Source organism: Parasteatoda tepidariorum, chromosome 4, assembly GCF_043381705.1.
Source record: "Parasteatoda tepidariorum isolate YZ-2023 chromosome 4, CAS_Ptep_4.0, whole genome shotgun sequence".
Lineage (NCBI taxonomy): Eukaryota > Metazoa > Arthropoda > Arachnida > Araneae > Theridiidae > Parasteatoda > Parasteatoda tepidariorum.
Window position 1 is genome coordinate 35,017,618 of NC_092207.1, and position 18,571 is coordinate 35,036,188.

General features: G+C 32.8%; 1 protein-coding gene across 1 annotated transcript in view; it reads left to right on the plus strand.

Annotated features, from left to right (window-relative positions):
- LOC107443468 (cytochrome P450 4V2) overlaps positions 1-18,571 on the plus strand; it is a 32,365-nt gene that overhangs the window by 3,543 nt on the left and 10,251 nt on the right. Inside the window, exons 3-6 of the mRNA XM_043039899.2 lie at positions 8,091-8,176; positions 11,020-11,210; positions 12,941-13,010; positions 17,040-17,166. Of these exons, the coding sequence (XP_042895833.1) occupies positions 8,091-8,176; positions 11,020-11,210; positions 12,941-13,010; positions 17,040-17,166 (474 nt within the window). The remainder of the gene's footprint in view (positions 1-8,090; positions 8,177-11,019; positions 11,211-12,940; positions 13,011-17,039; positions 17,167-18,571) is intronic.

Sequence of the window (18,571 nt, forward strand, 5' to 3'; positions counted from 1 at the left end):
TTTTAAATTTTATTTGCCTCACGGACAACAGCTTGTGTTGACTGACTGCCTGCCAAATGCTTGCTGGTCAGGGGTGGGGCCAGAGTGTGTTTTTATGCTGCAGCAATGGTTTGCCTGGAGCCCTGACACCTCAACATTGTATTTGCTGCCAGTATTTTTACAAAGTTATTATAAGGTTTATGACATATTGTCTGTGATGTTTCTGGTTATGGCTAGAATATTTATTAGTTTTTGCATAATATGCTTGTTTTTGAAACTGTCTGCAAATATCGTTCTGCCTTGTTCATTTGGTTTTTTGAGGTGGTACGATTCAGTTAGTGGGCAGTCATGTAGGTAGTGACTTGGGGTATCTGTGTCATCGCATGGGCATGTGTCTGTGCTTATTCGCTGCATCCTGTGTAAGAATGAGGGGAAGAATCCATGTCCAGTAAGGAATTGTATTGCTGCTGGATGGCCTATGAGTCGGTCTGTGTCTACTTTAGGATAATATGATTTTGTTGTATAGCCTTTTTCATTTTCGTCCCAGTATGCTTGCCAAAGTTTTTGTGTGATCTTTTTAAGTTTATTTCTTAGGCTCGATGGCGGAAGCGGAACACCGCTTGGAATTCCGTGACCTGCTGCTGCGTCTTTAGCCGCTAGATCCGCTACTTCGTTACCTATGTTACCTATGTGCGCTGCCACCCAGTGTATTTGTGTGTTGCATTTTCTGACTAGGTGTTCTAGTTGTCTTTGTGTTGTTGCAACGTGTGGGTCTTTTTGTTTCGTTTTTCTAATAGCGTGTATACTAGCCAGACTATCTCTGAAAATTGTTGCATCTTTGCAGCTCTGTGTCTCTAACCAATTGATGACCTCTTTGATGGCTAAAACCTCTGCTTGAAACACTGTGTGTTCTTGTTTTAGCGTAAATTTGTATGTATCTGTATGTTGGTTGTTGTGGTAAACACAGAATGCAGCTCCTACGCCTTTGTCTGTTTTGGAGCCATCGGTGTAGATTTGTACCACCGTTGTCTTGCTAGTTCTACTACTTGTTGGTAGGTTAGTGTATTTATGGCTAGTCTTATGGGCCGGGTGGACCATATGTGTTTTTATCTTTTGTTGATAATCACCCGCTTTTATGTCATATTGTGTGTTTTCTTGATTGAATCTTAATGTGTTAGCTAGTAGTGCTTCTTTTTGGATTTGCAGGTGCAATGGCGGTAAACCTGCCAGAACATTCAGACCTGGTGTGGGTGTTGTTTTGAATGATCTTGTTATTCTGACTAGTAGGGGCCGCTGCACCTTGTGCAGCTCTTTGATCGTGGTTTTATTTAGTTCAGTACCCCATGCTGCTGCAGCGTACGTAAAAGCCTTTTCTGCCACAGTCTTGTACCAATGCTTAAGCATTTTAGTATTAATGCCCCATGTCCTTGGGGCTAGTTTTATGAGATTATTGTGTAGTGATGTGACTCTTGTTCTTAGTGATTTAATGTGTTCTAGGTAGTTTAGATGATGATCCAATACTATACCTAGGTGTTTGATGTGATTTGCTGATTTTATTGTGTTACCGTCTATTTTGATTATTGGTTGTCTCTGCTTGAAAGGATTATTAAAAGTGATGTAGTTGCACTTGTTAATTGACAGTTTTAGGCTTTGTGCCTTACAAAAGTTGCTGAATTGTGCCATTGCCTCATTAGCATTTGATTCTTGGTCTTTCCTTGTTTTTCCCGAGACAATGAAGCTGTAGTCATCTACAAAGGCTTGTGTTTTAACATGGCCGTGTTTGAACTGTTGTAAAAAGATATCCGCACTTATAAGCCATAGTAGGGGTCCTAGGCAGGAGCCCTGTGGACAACCCTTGCAGATATCGATTTTAGTTATATCAGTTCCACCGTTAAACTCAACTGACCTGTGTGAGAGGTAACTGTTGATTATGTTTGTGGGCTGAGTTGGACAGTTTATAGAATTTAATCTGTGTATTATGTGTGTCCATTGTATGGAGTCAAAGGCGCCCTTGAAGTCGTCCGATATTAGGGATTTATAGTATTGCCGTTTACAATTTTTATTCTTTTTGGCTGTTTTGGCCTCGCTAATTACAGTTTTTAGAGCCGACTCAGTCGATCTGCCTTCTCTGAAGCCAAATTGGCAGTCGCTGAGTTTGTTGTTTTTTTCCAGGTGATGGATCAGTCTCTGATAAATAATTTTTTCCAAGAGTTTCCCTATTGTTGGTAGAAGACATATGGGCCTGTAGGCATCTGGTTGTGTTAGATCTTTGCTTGGCTTTGCAAAATAAACTACTGTTGCTGATTTGATGTTGTTCGGAAAATGGTTAAGCTACAGACATTTATTGACCCAGTTAGTTAAGATTGTTGGGTCGGCATCAAAGACCCTTCTCCATATCATGAAGTCCAGCCCGTCCGGACCTGGTGCTTTTATTGTTTTGATTGCGAATAAAGCATCCTTTACCTCGTTTTGCTCGACCCTAGGTTCTGTGTTGGTGTTGTTTTGTGTTCGAGGAGGCTGATCTGATATGTTTGCGTCTTTGTCAGGGAAGTGATGTTTTGTGAGGAAGGTCATTGCCTCTTGTTTGGTTGGTTGACTAATGTTAGGAATAAGTAACTTAAGGTCAGTTGGCTTGAAGAGTTTATTATGGGCCATTTTAAACGCAGCCCCGTATTTATGTGTTTGAGTATTGCAGAATGTCTTCCATGAGTGCTCTTTTGCTTTGTTGATTTGTTTTTTGTAGTTTGCTTTGCTTTTTGTTAGTTCCAGTTTTATTTGTAATTTTAGTGTGGGGTCCTGACAGTTGTTGTATCTATTATATAAAGCTCTTAGTCTGTTCCTATAGATTCTTAGCTTGCCATTAAACCATGCTGGCTTGGTTGGAGCCATAGAGGTTTTTAGCTTGTAGATCTGCTTTGAGATTTTAGTAACATTATTTATTAGTTGTTCGGTGTAATTACCTAGTTCTGTTGCTATTGCAGCTGCTTAGCATTCTTTGTTGAGACTGTATGAATTGTTTTTAATTAGTCGTGTGAATTTCTTATGGTTACCGAAGTTTGTTTTAAGTCTGTTGGTTGTTGGTTGAATAGTATCTTGGTTTACGTTGAAAATGATGTATCTATGGCCACTCGCAGTATGTTCGTCACTTATGAACCAGTCATTGACTAAAGTTGCACCCTCGCGGTTGCCAATGGTAAAGTCGGGTTGCCTTGTGCATTGTTTGTATAAAAGGTAGAAAGGTTACTGTGAGTGTTTAGCCTGATCAGGTCGTGTTGGATCACATGGTCGATTAGGATGTCGCCTCTACTGTCTGTATGTTTGTAACCCCACTGTGTGGACCTGGTGTTTAGATCTGCACATAGAACCAGTGGATAGCCGACCATTTAAAATAATTACTGCTATAGCCAACTGTAGAACAGGGAAGTCATGGAGGTCAAGGCCTTACAGTTACCAATAGTATGAAGATGGCAATGTGATTAGCCTTGCAAATTGACTTTCTTGAAAAGCCTGGTATCCATCGATCTGAAACAGGGTTGAGCTACAATCTACTACCGAGTATCGAACCCCAGTGTTTCATAATTAAAGTCAGTTCAGTCCCTCAAGCTCTTAGATATCCAGACTTTCTGTTTTCTTTGATTTAGGGTAAAAATGTCTGTAATGAACTTAAGTTTTTTTTAACGGCATAGAAGCTATGTAGGTAACATATGGCATAAGTAACTATGCATATTGTGCAAGAATATACAAATTCAAGCTTCTTTTTTCAAAAATGAATAAATAAATAATTTTAAAAAATATTCAGCCAAAGATATCAGTCAGTTGTGTGGATATAGTTCACGATAAGCATCAGAACTGTTCTGTTTTTATGAACAAAACTGTACTGATCAAAAGTCAACCAAATCGTCATTTTAGGCACAAATACACAAGCATAAGTAGAAGTCTGGAATCAAGAGCTTCTCTGATAGAAAAGTGTAAAAGTTACAGTGTGACAAAATGTAGAAAAGTTTCAAAATGGCCATTCCGTGAAATATTTTCATGTTCAATTTCCGCGAAATAAGTGAAATTCTCAGAGCAAAAATACTATTAAAGGAAGCATATCACCGTTGAAGTAATCAACGATGCCTGCAATACAATGGACACACGAAATTTGTGATCAGAAAAGTATTTGCCTTCAGAACTGGATATAAAAGGTTTTTATTGGATATATCATCCATTGGTTCATACTGTGTATTAATAAAGCAGCCTTGATTTTTTGCCATAACTGACGTACAGAAACTCTATTAGAATCAGACATATATATTCAGAAAGTCTATATCTAGACGCAGATTTACAAGGAGTAACTCACTTCTTGCTCTACAATGAGGAAAAAAACATTGAATAAAAAAAGGAGAGAAAAAATGTCCCACTGAAATAAAGCCACTGCTAATGTATCCGTCATCTTTATATTTGCCTTGAAATATACGATGTACCATTTATTAAACCTCGGATGGCATTAGCATCAATATTATCCCAGGGTTTGAGGATGGCTACCTTCAATTCTGACACAAACTGAAATTGCTACCTTTTAGTATATATTATTGAGGATAATCCTCTTATTTTCTTGGAGATAACAGCTCAGGTAACAAGACCATTCATGGCACTAATCCTATTATTCAAAAATCAACACTTTGAAAACTTTGCATCGCAAATTGAAGTAGTGTCTGACTGAAATATCCGATTTAGGCCACAAATTCTCTCTGCAAATGGCAATAAGTGGATTTCTAGAATTTTTTGACAATCCTCCTAACAGCGTGAAGAAGATTCTATATTTTGTTTACCATATCTGAAGCCTTTCAACAAAATTAATGAACCTCCGCCTTGTTGTATAATGGAGAAGAAATCCTCTTCGTTCCTCATTTAATTGTAACAGCACACGAAACTGTTTGGATCATCTTATTTTTTTTAATTTCCTACTCTCTTTTGCTTGTGGATCACTTTTAACATGGGCTACTGCTAGCTTTTTTCTATCGCAAATTTCTTGGGATTTATATAAATAAAACAGACTATAACAATATATGAAACAGAACAGTAGATGAGAACAAACGAGAAATTTTTCCTCAAAGCGACGACAATGTGGAGGCTCGTAAATGTTGTAGGATAACGGAGGCTTTGGTGGTAAACTTAACGTGGCTCCAAACCGCATAACTTAACGGCCTGAAAGCTATAATTCATCAAAAAATGCTCAAATGCTGGAATTTGCGGAGAGAATTGTCGACCCAAGTTGGATTTTCCAGCGGTAAAATGTCTTAATTTTTGCTGAGAAATCTTTAAAATGGTGGTTTTTGGAGAATAGGGTTCATGTCATAAATGATCTGCTCTTTCTTATGACCTCATTCCCGACGAAAGCGTGAAGGACTATCCTATCATTAAGGGTGTATATACAAAAAAGAATCAGTTTCAGTCGGTGGCAGAATTGAAGACTACCATCATTGAAACTTGACACAATTTGGATACTACTGTTCTATTGGGATTGGTAAATGGTATGCAACATCATATATTTTATGTCAGATAAGAAATATGGTTAATATTTTGGCTATATTTATTAAAAGTGGTTTTTGTGTTTCGAGTGGACATTTGTTTTTTAATCAATGGTTTTTCTTGTCTAAGTAGGGCAGGAAAAGAGTTGCTCCGTGTAAATATGCATTTAGATAAAGATTTCCTTAATGTTGAGAATTATCGTCTGCCTAATTTTTAACTTTGATCTAGTTCATAAAATTAAGTTGTTTTGCTTTTTTGAACTTGTTCTTTCTTGTGGAGAAGAAGCAAAATGGCTTTGAGTTTATATTTATTTATTTTTGCGCATTATTTTTATTTATTTACTTTTGCGCATTATTTACCCCATTTTATATCTTTGAGTGTTTCGAGTTTTATTGATGAAGCTAGAATTTTATATTTTTGTAAATAGAACTGTGAAATAATTCATTTTTTTGTGTTTTAAGTTGTTTATGGAATAATCAAGAACACTGACATTATCGACTAATTCTGATTCGAAGTGCTAAACGAATTATTAATGTATGCGCTAATTTTTCATTGTTTTCCTCGCCTCCAGTTTAGGACAAAAATTCAAGATGACTTTATTTAAATAGACACTTATTGTATTTGTTATAGTAATCTCTAATTTTTGCGCCAAGAAAGAGAGTTTATAGAGGAGTTGAGGGTTCCGTTTGTTAAATCTTTATTCAGTGTGTGCAGGACGAATTCTAAAAACGTACACTGAATATATACATTTAGAGAGTATCTTGAGTATTAAAATGTAAAGCTAAAGGCTTTTCGAATAAATTCGGGTGTAAACTGGAATGCCTAATTTTATCTGTTCGTGTATGTGGAAGTAAAAAAGTATTATTATTGTTATTATTATTATTACAATTACCATAAGGAAATTAAAATTGAAATCTATTGTCTTCCCTTCATAACATACTGATAATGTTATCAAAAAATTACTACCTATAGTGCAGAAAAATTATATAAATTGAAAAAAATGGAAAATATTAATTAATTTAAAAATTGAAAAAAAAAATTCTAACTTTGGCAATTTTTTAATTTTTTAGCACCACTCTGAATTATTTTCCATTTAATAATCAGATCTTCACGTTCCAGGAACCATTCTTAATGTCTCGAGGGGGCAATCTCAAATATGCTAATTAATTAGTGCAGACAACATTCAAAGTCACATAAATGTACTTTCTCTGAATATACACAGTTTTTTTTCCTATAAATCTGATCTTGAAAATATAGGGGGTAACCGCAATCTGGGAAATATGGTCCCCATAATTTGGTCAGGAGAGAGATCCAAAGCTCAGACCCCCTATTGTTAATTTTACTTTTTGCATACTTCGCCCTATCTCGAAAGCTGTTTAAGCAAATTGAAACATTTTTGCACACAATTAATGAAATTCGTTTATCCAACGATAATTCCAAACAAAAAATAAATATAATTTTTTTTTAATTATTTTATTAAATAATAGTCGAAAAAATTTTGAAATGTAAGATATAAAATTTTTAACGCAATTTTAAAGCATGGTACAATATTTTACATGGCAAATTACAAAATGTGAGCAAAATCCGTTGAATAGTTCCTAAGAAATCGAATTTTAAACACACAATTTCTTTAAAATTCGATTTCTTAGAATTATTCGACCGATTTCACTGAAATTTTGTATTTTGCCATGTAAAATTACTTACTTTAAAATAATGTAAAGAATTGTGTACCTTACACTTCAAATTTTGTTCGACTTTTATTTAATAAAATAATAATAATAAAAAATTATTATTAAAATTTATTTTCACATTGTAACATTTATTATAACATTTTTTATTTCACAAAAAATGTTATAATTGTGTGCAAAAATTTTTCCACTCCACTTAAAAAATTCTCGAGATATGGCGAAATACGGAAAAAGTTAAATTAACATTAAGGGGTTCAAACTTTGGATCGCTCTCCTGAGCAAACTATCGTGACTATATTTCTCAGATTGTGGCTAGCCCCTATATTTTGTGGATCAGAAATCCGAATCCGTCTGGAAAAAGATACGCTTGTTGAAAGAAACTGCGTTTTCTTGTCTCAATTCGTAACTTAAAATATCGCCGGCACTAATTAATTTGCATATTTGCAGTCACCTCCCTGAACCATTAGGATTGAGTCGAATACGATCATTGGATTAAAAGTTATTCAGGGTGATTCGATATTTTTTGTCGCACTGTACCTGTAATTTTTCGAATTTAGTAAATAAAGGATTTTTTGTTGCAACTGGCTCTCGTGATTTATAAAAAAGCATAAATTTTACATTGTTTTTCCAAAACTATCATATAAGTTTGATATAATAGAGATATGATAATGTGTTTTTTCATAATAATAAAAAAATATACGAAAAATAATTTAAATTTCTAATTTTTCCGTCACAAATATCCAGATGTTTTGCTCGAACAGAATAATGATTAGTTTAAAAAATTTCATCCAATTAATACTTTTTATAAATTTTTCTGCACTATAGCGTTTATCGTGTAATATCCAAAAATGTTTCTTAGTCCTGCCCAATATTTATATTATCAAAATAGAACATAAATTTTTAAATTAGGATCTCATAGCTGGAACCAAAACAATGAAGAAGGGGTGGAGCTACAATTTTCTGCACACATGGCTAGGTACGGGCCTATTGACAAGGTATAAATCTTTGATAATTTTTTTAAAATCAAAATCAGGTTATTTAAAACAAAATAATTTTAACTTTGAGTGAAAATGTTATCAAAAGTTAATATTTAAAATCACCGAATGTTAATGTTTAATTATAATAAATTCATAAAAAATCAAAAAAAAAATCATAATTGAAAAAAAAATATAAAAGGAAAATTATTTGATATTCGATATTATTTAATATTACATGATAGAATCAAAATATCATATAATATTACCCTTACAAAATTCTGAAGAATAAAAATTTCAAGGAAAACAAATTGTCGTGGGCTTGAATTTTACGTCCACAGAATGATGCGTGGTGGAATTTGACACAAATGGAATATCGTTAAATGAGGTTTTATTTAAAATATAAAAAAAATACATACAGACACTTGTCTACAAATGCTAGTTAGATTAAAAGGTTTTGTTTATGGTAGCATTTCGAATAGAAAAAAAGGAAAGATAAGATAAGAATCTGACCATGGTTAAATCGTATAATGGGGAATAGTCCACCTATGGATAATTAGGTTTATAATACGGTGTTTGAAACTTTGGAAGAGATTTAACAAAAATACTTTTTACATTTAATATTAAAAACTTAAAACAATACTGTAACCTTAAAACAATACTGTAACTGCAGTTTAAACTGTACAGTTAAAACTTCCGGATCAAATTATGGTAAAAATTACTGACACCCTAGATGCCTAAAATTCATGTAACCGTAAAATTTTAATCCATAATTTTTAGAATAGTACATTCCACATTAAACAAATCAGGGGTCTGTTTAGAAGAAATTTGGGTCCGTTAACGGACCCTTCACAAAATATCTTTTCATCAAAACGGACTCTTCACAAAATATTTTAACTTAAAAACGGACCCTTCACAAAATATTTTAACTTAAAAACGGATCCTTCACAAAATGATTTTTCTTTTAATCGGACCCATCACAAATTTGTTTAACTTCATTACTATTTTGTTAATCGAATAAACCCTTTCCAGAACAGAAAACAAGAAGGATGGATGTAAACGAATTGAGTTTTGTCTTCGGCAGACGATTCTTCCATTATTCGTTCGAAATTAATATTTTGCGTTCAGCAGTATAGGCTAAATACCAAATATTTGTATGTTGCATCTCTAATTTAGAAAGAGCAATTGTTGTTTATTTTTTAAAATTTAATTTTTTTAATTACAATTTTACAGTGTTGAGCATAATCTTGTATGTCTATACAATTTAAAAACTCCTTGAAAAAAAATTTTTTTTTGCAATAACGGACCCTATTTGCACAAATTCATAAAAGCGGACCCTGGTTGAAAGAATGTGTGTAATTTTTTCACAATTTCACGAAAAACGGACCTTTCACAAAATGTCTGGACAGACCCCTGCAAATACATTTCGTAATTTTTACATTAGTACATTGTACAGTTAAATTAACACACATCATATTTTTTTAATTAATATGTACATTACAGTGATTCAGTGATTTTAAAGTAAATAATACCATATAAATTATGGTAGATAAAAATTTTGTTCCGTAAAACTTTACGGTAAAAATGGATTTTACTGTAAAAATTACTGGTACTCTGAATGCTGGTATTATTTACCACAATTTGATTCAGAAGTTTTGTTGAAAAAAAAAATTGAACACCCTGAATAATTTTTGATCTAATGAACGGATTTTCACGAATTGGAACCCTATTTTATAGAAGTAAAAACACATTTTTAATAGTTTTTGTCTATTTATTAACATTTTATTTAATAATAGTCAGAAACATTTTAAATCGTAAAAAACAAATCTTTGTATTATTTAAAATAATGAAATTTAATATCTCAAAATGGAAAATTTGAACGAAAATAGTCGAATGAGAAATTGAATTTTAAGAGCTGTGTATATAAAATTTAATTTCTTACAAATTATTTTACCAGTTTTGTTCAACCTTCTGATTTCGCCATATAAATTTAAAATTTTTAGATCAATTCCTTAAAACGATTTAAAATTTTTATACCTTAGAAATCAAAATATTTTCAACTGTTATTAAAAAAATAATAATAAGTAATAATTATTTAAAAAATTATTTTTTGCAGGGACTTATCTTTGAAGAAACTAATTTTACGACTGCGTGCACAAAATTTTATTCGCATAAATAGTTCTCGGAACATGGAGAAAAAGTATAATTAAGATAAAGAGATCTAAAATATCGGAACCATATTTTCCAGATTTCGGCCACCCCCACATTTTAAGGGAAAGGAATCCAAATCCGTTGAAAGAAAGGTATATTTATTCAGAAAAACTGCGTTTTTGTGTCTGATTTCGTAACTTAAAATATCGTCTTTCACTAATTAATTAGCATATTTGAGGTCACCGCTTTTAACCATTGGGAGTGAGTCCTGGAATATGAAAATCCGCTCATTAGATCAAAAGTTATTCAGGGTGGTCCGTTTTTTTTTGCCGTACTCTGTACATCGTCGTGCAAATTCATACTTTTTGTTTTTTACTATACGATGGTTAAAATTAAAAAGAAACTTGATTTAATTTAACACGTTATTATGGTTATAGCAAAAGCAGTGTATTTGACGCACGTTGAAATAATTTTTCGAAAACTTATATTCTTTGAATTTGTTTTGTGAAAAAAACGGTATAAAACCTACTAGTTTATGTATTTTTTTTAAAATAAAGCATTGACCAAAAAAATTTAACTTAGATATTGCTTTAAATTACTATTAACTATTAATTAACTAACTTATTTATTGCATTAAATTTTATCGATGAATGCCTGTGAATGATAATTCATAACTTTTATGATTATAATTATCTTATTTTCAAAATATTTAGCGATGGACCAAAGTGGAAATCTAGGCGAAGATTATTGACGCCATCATTTCATTTCGAAATTTTAAAAGACTTCATGCCTACTTTTGCTGAAAAATCTGATATCCTGGTTAAAGTTCTTCGGAAAGAAACAGAAAAAGAATTTGTTGATATTGTAATGCCTGTAACACTGTGCAGTCTAGATATTATTTGTGGTGAATCTATTTTTTTATAGCTTTTTAATTCTTCAACGTAGATTATTTTTTTTTCTGACTCTAATCACAAGCAATAATATATTTTGTTATATTTTAATAATTAAAACACAGTCTAACAGTTATTTTAAATATCTGTTAGATTATTGGAATTATATTTGCACTAAAATATAAAAACATTGTTCGAATTTTTTTTTCATTTATATTCAAAAATTCCTCAATAATTGATTTTGTAAGTTAAAGAAATTTCAATGGTGAATCACAGTTTCTCTTAAATCTAAATAACGGCAAATTTGAACGGAAATCTTATTTTAAAATTAGAAAAAGATGTTTTTTTAAGCCATAAATTGTTAAAATGCTAAATATAATAATTTTTACTCATTTTAAATTAAAAGTATGAAAATTCTTCGTCAAAAGATTAAATTAAACTTAAATTCAAATGATGCTTTAAGATATTTGAACAAGAACCAATTAACGTAACAAAACTGATACTTATACTATTTACGAAAGAATTTCACTTCATAAATATCATATAGTTTCCAATTACACGTAATTGAAACAATTTGTTACGCTACAATATTTTTCAAATAATTCCTTCTTTTTGTTTTTAAATTCCTTAGGCACTTAATGACATTTAGAATAAATGTTTCATCAAATGCTTCTAAAATTAATTAAATAATTTATATTTTCTCTTTTTTGAAGTACTAAGCAGGCCACCCATTGATAGAGCGAGCGTAAACATAGCATCAGTATGCGCACATCACCTCTGCGCATCCTAATGTAAAAGTATTGGAATTTGCCGCCTGTATGCTTCTTTCTTACTGCTTGCCTCCTCAACGTGTGGCCTGCCTTAAAATTAACTTATAGAAATGTTTAAAAGCCTGAAAACAATACAGATCATTTATAGAAATAGATTCGTTAAGCCTTCGCCTTCCAATGACGTCAACCAGGTTCGAATCCTAGCGATGGCCAGTCGATATGAATTCCGCATCCGGCTCGCACCGATCACAGTGCTGACGTTAAATATTCTCAATGGCAGATGGATCATGGGTTAGAGTTCCCTTGCCGTCAGGCTAACTGTGGGAGGTTTTCCTCTCCACGTAACGCAAATACTGGTTAGTTCCATCAAAAAAGTTCCCCACGAAGGCGAAGTATGGCCACTTCTCGATCCAGGAGTTCCCTCGTCTTCTGGATTGGGTTCGAAATTACAAGGCTACGGAGCTGACATTAGTAGTCGTAAACTCAAAATTGGGTCAGCTGTTCAACAACGGCTAAAAAATAAAATATAACTCTTATGAGAAAAGAAGAGTCTCGACTGTCATTTGTATCATAAATATAAATATCCAACACATTTAGGAAGCTGTTTCTTTTAACTGTGCTAAACAAATTAGTTCATTCACAAAAATAACTTTGAGTACATAATCCTTGCAATGAAAGAAAAATTCCCCATCTCACAGAACACGTTAGTTCGTGAATTGTAATCGTATGTGGATTTCGAGCCGTAAAGTTGAAGCCACAGTTTTGTTTATATTGATTCGAAAATTATAAAAAGTTAGGAAGCAGTTATTGTTTCGAACAAAAGCCTTTTTTTTTAAGTGTACGCGTTAGCTATTTGCTTTGTATTTTTTTCTTCCTAAACGTTAATTGCAGCACGAAATTACTCCAACTCTCTTTTTCATGCTTTTTAACTCATCACTACCACTTGTTAATAAACACTTTGTTGATTTTCACAGAAACAACATTGGGTGTTAACATTGGAGCACAAGAAAATAAAGACTCAGAATATGTCAGAGCAGTATTAAGGTAAAGTACAACTTGCATACATTATTGTTATAATTGAAGACTGTTATTGTTGTACAAGTTGGTACGTAATGACAGTTCTTAATATATATGTTTTTATAATATTTTTTCAAAAATATGAACTATGCAAATAAATTTGTTACTAACTAATACTTAAGTGACAATTTGTTTGTCAAACTATGACCAATTATTATTGAAATTGTAGCGTATCTACCACTACAAAAATGTAATTCCAATTCACTAGTATATAAGACATGTTAACTCGATTCTTTGGTGGGGTACCTTTTCATGGATGAAGGTTGACATTGCCGAAAACTTCAACTTCCACATTGGTGACCTCCGGGCGTGACATGAATATGCCTACCTTGACGGAAAATCCCACTCTGACAAGAATACGCCTACTTTGATGGATGGTCCACATTGAACAGTTGACTTGCTACTTGTGACTGCGACATTATCCACCTCTTCGCGCTGTTGCTACTCAGTTTCGATCACACCTAACGTACAACGTATAAACTCGACTGCTAATGGCAACACGGGAGCGACCACGACCTTGAACTTAGTACCGCTCTCCCGGCTAATCACAAAACAGCAAAAAATCAGCTAGTGGTATCCGTTCAGCGAATTCTATCACAGTTAAAATTCTNGGGTGTTAACATTGGAGCACAAGAAAATAAAGACTCAGAATATGTCAGAGCAGTATTAAGGTAAAGTACAACTTGCATACATTATTGTTATAATTGGAGACTGTTATTGTTGTACAAGTTGGTACGTAATGACAGTTCTTAATATATATGTTTTTATAATATTTTTTCAAAAATATGAACTGTGCAAATAAATTTGGTGCAAACTAATACTTAAGTGAGAATTTGTTTGTCAAACTATGACCAATTATTATTGAAATTGTAGGGTATCTACCACTACAAAAATGTAATTCCGATTCACTGGTATATAAGACATGTTAACTCGATTCTTTGGTGGGGTACCTTTTCATAGTTGAAGGTTGACATTGTCGAAAACTTCAACTCCCACATTGGTGACCTCCGGACGTGACATGAATATGCCTACTTTGACGGAAAATCCCACTCTGACAAGAATACGCCTACTTTGATGGATGGTCCACATTGAACAGTTGACTTGCTACTTGTGACTGCGACATTATCCACCTCTTCGCGCTGTTGCTACTCAGTTTCGATCACACCTAACGTATAAACTCGACTGCTAAAGGCAACACGGGAGCGACCACGACCTTGAACTTAGTACATCTCTCCCGGCTAATCACAAAACAGCAAAAAATCAGCTAGTGGTATCCGTTCAGCGAATTCTATCACAGTTAAAATTCTGGTGGGGGAGCACTGTAGCGTATCTACCACTACAAAAATGTAATTCCAATTCACTAGTATATAAGACATGTTAACTCGATTCTTTGGTGGGGTACCTTTTCATGGATGAAGGTTGACATTGCCGAAAACTTCAACTTTCACAAAATCAATGCGAGCAAAGAGGAATTAAAATGAATTTTAAAGCGGACTATTGACGACGGGAGGTAGCTTAAGGCCGTCTCCTAGCGAAATTCAAAAGTATTCCAGCTCCATTAAATTGTTTTGTGGAGATTTCTATATTCCTCTCAATCCGACCACTAATATAATAGCTCATAGTTAATTGTTTTACATGAAAATTAAGTTTTCGACTCGTAATTTTCATAGATCTATATTTTTTCCAGGAACACTGAAAATACATATCTTTACAAGAAAACAAGTAATATAATTTTTTTGAAGTGAATTCCTACTTAGGTCAACAACTACCATATGAAATTAAAAATAATTAATTAAATTTAGTTAATGAATTAATATTTGAAAAAATCTGTATTAACCGCTTAGCTGATATAAAGTCTAGAAGTAATAATAAAAAAAATTATTGATTAGCAAAAGCATGAATAAAAGTTAAAATATTAAAAAATAATGGGCTAGCTAAAGCATGAATAAAATGAACTAAACACATAAAGAGATAAACAAAAAAAATAAAAGCAGACGATGAAATTAGAAGACTTTTTGTAGAACAACAGAGAATTGGTTTTTTTAGAAATTAGTTTTGTTTTGGAATTTGAGTTTTTTTATATCCCGTTACGGTTTTTTCTAGTTGTTTTAGAAGATTATAACTATCCCGTTACGGGTTTTTCTAGTTTGTTTTATAATATTTTAACTTCCCGTTACGGGTACTTCATATTTGTTTCTGTTTGTGAGTAAAAGTCTTTTATAAGAAACAGAACTGTTATTTATATAGCTTGATACGTTACACTGATTATCCCGAGTTAACTCGGGTATGTATATATTACAAATATTTTTTATCCCGAGTAAACTCGGTCATAGCAGATTTCGTCAATATGTTTTGTTCTATCTCGTTTTTATTCGGCCTGAAGGGAAACAAAAAATAATAATAATCTGCTGCTATTGGAAGTTTGCCAATTTTTGTTTGGGAGTTTTGCTATTTGTGGGATTGCAGACGTGTTTTGTACAATTGTATATATGATGGTAGATGAATTTACATTGAGAAAAGAGTAAAAAAATGGCGTTCGCTAGCGAAATTGAAAGTAATGCAGATCATTTTTCAGATTATGAAGATGTGAACATATACTAAGGCGAACGAAAACTAAAACAACAGATAATACTAATTGGGTACTTGCAGCTCGAGAAGAAGTAAAGTGATTACGCCAGTCCATGAGATTTAAATCAGATTTAATTGGACACCTGCGAGCGACGTTTCCCAAGTCAAAATTCTTGATCATACCACCAAAATTTTGATGGTTTACGTTGGCTTCAGTGTAATTCATGATGGTCCAACATCATTCAACATTTTCCATTTTGTGTTCATGAGTTTTGATATGCCAACAAACTTCCATCATTCCATGATGGAAAATGCTTCTTTAATACTATGATTAACCATTAAGAGAAGTTTGACTCTCATGGACCAACAATCCCTGATGATCCGTAATGGTTCATGATGGTACCAATTACACATTTCCATGATGATTTAATGGGAATTATTGTTGGTTTTCAGGAGTATTGCATCAAAACATTTCTTTTAAATGTTGGATCATCATAAATCAGTCCGAATTCATACATTGGGATTGTAATGACTATATTCCATACAAATAATCACACCAGATTTTCATAATAATAAACTTAACTTTATTCAGAACTAAAAGAAATTAGTCATTATTTTTATATTCGAGCATCCAGCTCTTAAACAACCAAGGGAGAACCTCTCCCGACCAAGGTAAACATACATCTACCTCGATTCCTAGCATGCCCCCGAAGGGGTGACACAATGCGCCAAGTGCGCCTGAACGATCGCCAAACAGTTGCCAAACATTACAGGGATGATGATGGTTCATGATCGTTAAAACATTTGATTTTTAAGAAGCTATGATGGAAATATCTGATGATTCAATATGAACAAACCATCAAAACAATTTGCTATTCTCATGTTGGACCATAAATCAGTCCGAATTCATACATTGGGATGATGATGGTTCATGATCGTAAAAACATTTGATTTTTAAGAAGCTATGATGGAAATTTCTGATGATTCAATATGAACAAGCCATCAAAACAATTTGCTATTCTCATGTTGGACCATCATAAATCAGCCCAATTCTTACATTGGGGTGATGGTTGCTTATATTGGTTACTATAAAAAATATAATGGTTCATGATGGAATTATTGATAGTTATCATCAAGATTATGTTGGTCCAGCATTCGAAAACCATCGAAAATTTTTACTTGGGTACACGCATGTCTCGAACCTGATTAGCTTCTGAATCGACAAATAACATATGTCTTTGATGACGTCACTTGGAGGTATCCAATCATCATCTATTTTTTCATGACAAGGTTTTAAATTCGGATTACTTTTGTGTTTGCCGTAGTGTTAATCTTTATTGGATGGAGAATAAGCTAATGTAAATCCTATTACAAATACGTTTTGTACAAGGTAGCATCTTATTATTATTATTTTTTTAATTTCAACAGAGTGTCAGAGACAATGATGGAAAGAATGTTCAACCCGAAATATTGGTTGGAAGCAACATTTGCCTTAACAGAATTGGGAAAGCAGCAAAAAAAGGATATTAAGTTACTGCATAATTTTACAGACTCCGTAAGTTTTATTTTATTTTATTAGTTATTTTATTATTTATTATATTAGTTATTTTATTTTGATTTTAAAGGCGTAATCTGAAAATGCTTATGCAATCTCTTATAAATGCTAATTTGTTCAATATATTGTTATTTGAAGTATTATATTTTCTTTAAAAAATTTTTTCATTTCTATTTCATTGGCATTTTACATGAAATGATTTCATAAAGACAAACGAAAGATTAAATAAATTATGAATTATACGTTGAATCTAAATATTCTGAGGTTTCAAAACTCATCACTGGTTATAAAACGCACAAAACACTTAAATATTAACTAAAATAATGGCTCATTCAAATGAAAAGATATCATCACAATAATATCTGAGCTACAGAAAAATTCATAAAATAGCTTTAAAAGCGTTTTTTTTAGAAAAATTAAAATCTAATTTTGTAAAATGCAATTAAGATATAACAAATAATTTATTTTCTTATCTACGAATGTAATGAGTAAATCTATAGGGTAATTCAACATAGATGTTACAAAATTGAAAGGGAGGTTGAACATACCATAAGGATTGAGAATCATTCGCAGCCCAAAACATCATAAGGCGACATCTCTGTTCTGCACATACTGTTTGAACGCATTTGAACTGGGACTTTTATCTATTATTATTTTAAAAAAACTGGTTTCTAATAGGATAAAAGATTTAGCTGTTTTCTCGTAATCAATTAATTTGGCGACGATCTTGCAGCGCTAGGGAGATAAAGACTTGCTTATTAAGCAAACAAAAATTTGTATGCGAAATAAGCAAGTTATGATAGAATTAACTCTTTGAATATATGCTAGCAATGTTTGACACTAATTATAAGAAAACATCACCCTAGCAACAATTTTACTTTGGCCCCAGTTTGGCTCAAAGTTGACAGAATATGGGTTCGATAAGAACAAGCACTGAGGGACCAATATTTTGATGTCTGGAATTTTAAATATTGGGCCTATTTCAGGCCAATATCGCCCTATATAGAACCAGTATAGAGCTTATATTGACTGAATAATGATAATAAAATATCTGGAGAATATGACAGTTTTATATAGAGCCGATATTGGTTGCAAAGTGGCTATAAAATATTGCATGAATATGACAATTCTACTTAAAGCCAATATCGGAAAACAACGGCCGTTTAAACCTTTATTTAGGCAAGATTCGTGAATATTGGTCCCGCAGTGGACTGATCGTTAAGACACGGTTCCCAGCAGATCACCGAAGTCAAGCATCACTGGCTGCGGTCAGTGTACAGGTGGGTGACCACTTGGATCAGTCTGCGTAGGGACCGAGGGTGTGCGGTATTGGTCCTCGATGAACTGTTCTATCGTAAAGTGCTCGACTTCTCGTGCAGGTCGTTGAGCTGCCGAAGCGGGGGTG